This window comes from Leiobunum rupestre, chromosome 8 (genome assembly GCF_980474605.1).
Source record: "Leiobunum rupestre chromosome 8, qqLeiRupe1.1.hap1, whole genome shotgun sequence".
NCBI lineage: Eukaryota > Metazoa > Arthropoda > Arachnida > Opiliones > Sclerosomatidae > Leiobunum > Leiobunum rupestre.
The window spans coordinates 16746603-16753919 of record NC_143391.1 but is presented as its reverse complement, the minus strand read 5'-3'; the positions used below and the strand labels follow the sequence as shown (position 1 = coordinate 16753919).

The following is a 7317-nucleotide window of genomic DNA, read 5'->3' as shown; positions in this document are numbered from 1 at the left end:
GGTCCATCACAGGGAGGAGGGGTAGGGAAGCAAACGGTCCATTTTTTGGTTTTTATGTATTTCCAAAAATCCGCCGTAGGAATTTGGCGCTGGTAATCTAAAGTGCTTGGGCATAGCAATCGCTTTACAAATTTCTTTTTTTGGCTATGTTCACCAAAAAAAGTAGTGCAACTTCACTTCCTTCATTTTCACCCCTAGGTTTTCTTCTGCCAGTCACCCTTTAAATTTACTTTCCTTCCGAACAAATACCCTGGTGGTAGGCCAACAGCAGAACACGTTGGCCTACCACCAGGGTATTTGTTCGGAAGGAAAGTAAATTTAAAGGGTGACTGGCAGAAGAAAACCTAGGCCTTTAAGTTATTTTTGTGATTACCTACGATTTGTACACAAGATTACTTAAAGGAAAAGTCCAGGTTTGGTAAAACTTGGGTCTATTTGAAAGATCATGTTTAAATAAACTCAAAAATATCAGTCGTAAAATTGTATCTTTTTTAATAACGATAAATTAATTTTTAAACGAGCCAAATTTACCGCCAAGCGATCTGCCATTTTTTGTTTCGGGGTGACGTTTTAGGACTTTAATCACGCGCTGTTCGCGCTATAGCAGGCTTTAACAGCGCTCTGTTCCCCGCGCGCGCTTGCTCCGCGTGCGGTCTGCGAAGGGAAGACGAAAGAAAATGGCAGCTCGCTTGGCGGTAAATTTCGATCGTTTAAAAATTAATTTCTCGTCATTAAAAAAAGATACAATTTTACGACTGATATTTTTTAGTATATTTAAACATGATCGTTCAAATAGACCCAAGTTTTACCCAACCTGGACTTTTCCTTTAAGTGATAACCCTGGGAAAAGTGGTTTTCGTTATTTTCGAAATAATATTCTTGTATAGGACCCTAGTATAGAAAGTAAAGCGTCATCAATCATAATGGCATATTTGTATTTTTCAGTTTAGTTCATAAAACGAAGGTTTAAATAAAATACCAAAGCAAGATTGCAGGAGTGCCAACTCAACTGCATTCCGCCAAAAACAAATATCAAATATTTTTTCAAGGCACGTCAAATACCAAATCGAATATTTATAACGTCAAATAATTTGGTCGAATATTTTTAGAGCAAAATTTTAAGCCAGTTAACTGATCAAATACCAAATAATTCGACGTATATGGTTTTGAAATAACCAAATAGTTTGCATATTTGACAAAAAAATAAAAAAGTAATTGAAATCACTGTTCATTTTATTTTATTTAATAAATTTAAACTATAATACTAAACTTTTTCAAAGAAACTTTTACAAAAAAAATTTAAAATACACATTTTTAAAGTTTAACTACTCCAGGTCCAAGTCAGCTAGCGACTTCTATTCTTTAGTAACTACTATCTACAATTAAAATCAAAGGATCTGCTATATTTTTCATTAAAATCTCGAGTTTTTAAATATATGTAAAACACGAAGGAGCAGATCTTTTGTTACTAATAAAAAAATAATATTTAATTTAATTTATAATAATTTTAAACCAATAATTTAGTGAATTCAAAACCGAAAAATCCAAAAAGTTACTTACTACAACCTTTCTCCTAGTTATTAGTTTTGTTTTGAACTTGGTTTACGTTTTAGTTTTACTTTGCTATTCTAGAAAATTCCATAATCTAGCCAATAGGCGGCGCGCTAGAATAAACAGCTTCTGCCTTTCGCTAAGAAGTTTTAATACACACGGTATGAATAATGGACGTGCAAGTTACTCTTTATATGGTCCTTGCCGCTGTGGCCTAAAGAGAGGTGCCAGAAATAAGCACTAGTTCGGAAATTTCACAGCGTTCTCCTCTGATGGCCTTGAAACTCAACAAATTAGAAAAAGACCCGCGGTTATTCGACCAGTTTGCAAACTATTTGAAAATACCAAATACTTTTTTTCTATCTTTTCGACTATTTGATCAAGAAAAACGAATATTCGCGAACTTTCCCAAGTGCTATTCGATTCGACGAAAATTTGGTATTCGATTGAATTATTTGGTCTAACCAAATATTTTGCACACCCCTATTGTGATACCTTCGCACCCGCGCAGAGTGAGTTGGTCATTTTTTATATCTGATAGCGACCGGTAGAAGTGTGTTTTATTTAAAGGAACCTAAACCACCTTATATTAATAAGTTCAAGGCCGCGTAATGATTGGCGAAAGAGTAGATCTTTTAAAAAAAGTGTTAGGAGAATACGTATTTTTGTTCCTTATGATATTACATAATCATAGAATATTAAAAAATGCTAAAAACATAACCATGATGTTTATATGTAATTTAATTCCATATCCTACTTTACTTTGTATCCAAGATTGAAACGCAGTTTTAATAAAAGAGGAAAAAGTACTTACACACTTTTACACGGATGTTGGTAATTAAAATTTCCCGCAACGATATCAGTTTCAGTTTCACCACCAGCAGATGTCACTTTATCCCTACATAAACCAATCCTTTTTTTATTTAGCCCAAGGCTTTTCCGATTACACATTCCGAATTTGTCAAACTCGTTTAAGTGGTTTAGTTAAATTAGTTTTTAAGTTTGAAGTTTAATATTTTTTATCAAACGTATGGTAAGCTCCATATTTTTGGTTTTAGCTACTTTAATACGATTTGTCATGTGTCATGTTTGAAAAGAAATTAATTACGTGAAACATTTTAGGGAAAGGCTGGGTTGTCAAGCCTTTGCATGTGTTTTGGTTTTTCATTGTTATTTATATTTAATTTCCTGCTAACCTGCTATAACCTTTGTTAAGAAAATAAGTAATTTTATTTTGAAAAGTTAATATATGTTAACTCTCTGGTAGGGGTATTTATATCTGAAATGGAAGAAGATGCACATACATGTTTGAAAGTGCTTTACGATTACAATTACATAGCCAAGGATGGAAGGGGAGTATCTATACAAAAGGGGGAAGAATTACTTTTAATTAGGAAAACTACTGATGACTGGTGGCAAGTTATCCGAGATGGTGAAACAAGGCCTTTTTTTGCACCCATGAATTATCTATCAGTTCTCCAGACTGGTGAACTGAGTACTACTAACGAAAGAAATGAAACTCAGAATAACGTTTCTGATGTTAATGCTAACAATAGGGATGAAAGTACCACCCTTTCCAATCAGAATGACACCATACTGTTCATATCAAATCCACTATATTCAACAATGTCAGACATTAAACCTAACCACAATTCAAACACCCACTCTGAGAAAAACCACTCCACTGAGAGTAGTATAGATGAACAAAACACCGTTGGAGTTACTGTTATTCATATTGCAGGTAAAAAAAAATAATAATTTTTTTTCCTTTCAATGTACCTTACTATAAAAAAATAAATATTTGCTAGGCCCCTCTGCTTCAACTATTAAAATACCAGAAGATGAAGGCAATCACAGTGATGATTCAAAAACTAACGAATCTATTGACGAGGATAATGAGTACGATGGTGAAGAAGAAAGTAATGATGATGATGGTACCAAATCTACTGACAGTGCTTATAATGAAAGGCTACAAAAAGTTGTTGAAGAAGAGGATGATGTTAATCTCAATCAGATAGAAGCTGTTAGAGACGACGACGCATTAACTGTAGGGAATTTTGGATGTAAAGTTTGCTTTTGAATTATATTTTTATTATTTTATTATTCACAGATTGATCAAGAAAGTCCAATTTATGCAAATTTTCCTTTGCTTACTTCTGCAACTCCACCCAAACCTGGTCCTAAAGACAGTCCTATAAAGGTTTTATTTAACTCTTGGTCAGAATATCTTGACAGTAGTGGAAGAAAGTTTTACTACAATCATCAAACTGAAGAAACCACTTGGAAACCTCCAAGAAGAATGCCCGATTGTTTTGTAAGTTTTTATGTTTGTTGGAAAGAATATTTTATTTATTCTAACCTATTTTTTGTATAGATGGATGATGACAGTGTTAATAGTCAAGATGCTTATCTATTAGAAAAAGAAGTCCCTGATAAACCCCTACCACCAACCCCTCCCAAAAAACCAAAACCCAAATTAGTTAGAAGTAGCAAAAAGTGGTCAAAGAACGAAAATTCTTACGATTATAACACTGCTAGCAGCAACGATAGCTTAGACCAGTACGTTACACCTCCATCAAGAAAATCACCGTCGCCCAATTTACCCAGAGGCTGGGGTAGGATTGAAGATGTCAATACTGGTGACATACGTTTCATAAATGACCTAACTAAAGAAAAGGTATTACACTTTGAAAGAGATTTTATCAGGAAATCAAAATTTTGTTTTTCTTAACCAGTGGTTGAGGTCTTTTGATGAGAGTGGTCGAATATATTACTACGCTGAAAATAGTAATGAATCTTTCTGGGAATTGCCCGATTTATCGCAGGTATATGAAATTTACGATTAGGAAATTGTTATATTCACAATTCTTGAGTTATAGCAATGTGTTGCATTCCACGCTTATTGTAAAAAAGCAAGCTTATTATGTTTAAAGGAAACAAGCACCAAGAAGAATGTAAGCAGTATTGAACCATGTCGAGAGGCACCCCAGCCACCAGCAGCGTTGGCAGTCGCACCCCCGCAGGTGCCTCGTCACCTAACTAGAGCCCCACTCATACCTTCCAGTTTAGCAGAACGCAAGCTTAAAACTTACTCTGTAATGGAGCCCTCCTTTCAACCTTCTCCCCCTAAGAGTGAAAAGGGGGGTAAGAGTGCTTCTTTACCTAGAGGCTTAGAGCCACCTTCCGAGGAGCCCCTTAAAAAGTGGCCAGAATTAAGAGATGGCTGTATGGTACGATCTGCTTTGACACTTTTAATTTTTTACACTAGACTAATTTAATTTTAAACTGCATGCTATCAATAAATTTTATATCCTTTTATAATTTTTTATAATATAAGTGCTCATTAACGTTATCTAGGTGATTACCAGACAAGGAACACTAAACAAAACTAGTCTCCTAGAAGCGGGGAAGCGTCTGAAAAAAAATTGGATGCAAGTCCACGTCACTCTAACTAATCTCTATCTACTTTTCTATAAAGACATGAAATCAGCGCAGCAGGTATGTTTTTACTAAGATTATAATTTAATTGATGTTTAACTAAGTTTTGTATTATTATTTTGATAGATAAACGGTGGTTGTAAGCCCGAAATAACCATAGATCTTGGAGGGGCAGCCATTGATTGGGCCCCAGATGTGTCTCGACGCAAACATGTCTTTCAGATCACTACAGTATTGAATAATCAAATCTTACTTCAAGATGAAAGTGCCCAAACAAGCAAAGAATGGTTCAATGCCATTCAATCAGTCATTAGTAAACTCGTATGTTCAAAATGATTAATATTATGAACAGTGTGTGTTCATTGTCTATTTTTCTATAGCCTTCAACTGCGAACTTGTCAATTGCCACTGCTAGTTCACCCAAAGAAAAATCAAAGAAAGGAAGTAGGTTATCTAGATCAAAGTCAACAAAGCGTAAGAAAAAGATTAAAAATCCTAATACTTATAGCTCGAGATATTATCCTCTTTTTTTTTTTTTGGGAAGTTTCTTAATAATTTTTCTAAAAAACTTAGAAAAAGGTCGTGAAAATTCTGTCAAAGGATCTGAGGGATCATCAAATGTTACAACTTCGGTCCTTTCAGCCGTACCGGATGAATTAGCTTGCACTAGCCCCACAGAACGAAAAAAACGTATTAGAGATAAGCTGCGAAATTTCTTCCTTCGAAGACCTTCTATGGAGAGCCTCAAAGAAAAAGGGATCATTAAGGATCAAACGGTTTTCGGTTGCAATTTGAAAAATCTTTGTCTCAGAGAAAAGACAACCATTCCGAGATTTGTAAAGTTATGCATTGAAGCTATTGAGAGAAAAGGTAAAAAGTTTGTTTACAATTGATATGCTTGTAACGCAACTACTTTCATTGCAGATATGTCCGCTGATGGTTTATATAGAGCTAGTGGGAATTTATCGCAGGTTCAAAAAATTAGATTCCAAGTAAATCAAGGTATAAATATTTTTGCAGGCAAAAACATTTGTGTGTAACTAACTGATACAATTTTATGGATTTACAAAGAGGATTATTCTGGCTTATCTATGGAAGAAGATGTGCATGTACTAACTGGAGCTTTAAAAATGTTTTTTCGAGAGATGGAAGAACCGCTTTTCCCCTTCAATATGTATCATAAATTTATAGAAGCCATGGGTAAAGATTTTTATTAATAATATTAAAGTACCCACAATTGTTTTTGTAATTTTTTACTATAAATTTATTTATTTTCCTCAGCTCAAAATGATAAAAACCTGAAATTAACATCCATTACGAAACTAATCAGAAGTCTTCCAAAACCTAATGGAGATACGTTAGAGTTCCTTCTAAAACATCTTGTTCAGTGAGATTATTTCAAAATTTTATACCACCGTTTATCTACTTTTTTATTTCCAAATACCTTTGTGTACTTTATAGGGTTACTCAATTATGCGACCAAAACCGAATGCATGTTCAAAATGTTGCGATTGTTTTTGGACCAACTTTACTTTGGCCTGAAGAAGAGTCCATTGATCTGGCTGTTGATATGATGCATCAAAATCAAATCATTGAGCTTCTTTTATTGGAATTCAATCACATTTATTCGCGGTAACAGTTTCTAGCTCAGTTTCTTTTTGCTGAACCAAATATAAATATCTATCTAGCTACAGTATATATTGACATTTATATTCGTAAGCGTCGCGAGTATTAGGGAAATGTGTCAGTCACCGCAATTTTTACTTTGTAAATAACAGAAGAAAATTTTATTTTGAAAAACTATCACCGAACAATAGTACAGAAAGAAATATAAATAAACCACAATTCCCATCCGGTAATTTTTTTATAGATTATACATTCCCCCATATATGATAGGATAAAAAAAACTGATATTTTTTTATTAAAGAACTTTTTCCTAAGCAATAGGATAGTATTTTTAAAGGATTTATTGTAATTTAGTTTAGGTGTATATTTTCTTAATTGCCAATCAAAAACTTTCACGGACAACTTATATATATTATATACCAACTTCTCTCCCTCTCCTTCCCTCTGTTTATCATCCTTGCCCCTACTTTATTTTTTATTAGTCCATTTATTAAAATTCTACTTTTAATTCCATCGGCTGCTAGAGAAGAATTATTATAATTCTTGCCTCGTTTTGGCGTTTATATCTATTTTTTATTCTTGAAAGAAATTTTATTGTTAAAAGATAAAACTAATTGTTATATTTTTTCCAGTCATTTTCTTGTACAAAATGTTATAAAAGTGTTGGAAAGGTCCAATTTAGGTTATGAATGAAACTGGAAT

General features: G+C 33.6%; 1 protein-coding gene across 3 annotated transcripts; it reads left to right on the top strand.

The window, feature by feature from the left end:
* The first annotated feature begins 2497 nt into the window (after positions 1-2497).
* Positions 2498-7295, top strand: LOC149932514 (rho GTPase-activating protein 12-like). 3 transcript variants are annotated; one of them, XM_090156342.1, is made up of 15 exons: positions 2498-2584; positions 2819-3292; positions 3360-3598; positions 3662-3865; positions 3926-4228; positions 4287-4376; positions 4485-4781; positions 4909-5049; positions 5116-5310; positions 5370-5433; positions 5563-5859; positions 5914-5991; positions 6061-6189; positions 6271-6376; positions 6451-7294. In XM_090156342.1, exons 2-15 carry the CDS (start codon positions 2836-2838, stop codon positions 6623-6625), a joined length of 2775 nt encoding a protein of 924 aa, XP_090012468.1. In that variant the 5' UTR covers positions 2498-2584; positions 2819-2835; the 3' UTR covers positions 6626-7294. The 3 variants fall into 3 exon arrangements, with proteins under 3 accessions (XP_090012468.1, XP_090012467.1, XP_090012469.1); XM_090156341.1 differs by having other exon boundaries at positions 5370-5463; XM_090156343.1 differs by lacking the exon at positions 4485-4781 and having other exon boundaries at positions 5370-5463; positions 6451-7295.
* The last annotated feature ends 22 nt before the right edge of the window (positions 7296-7317 follow it).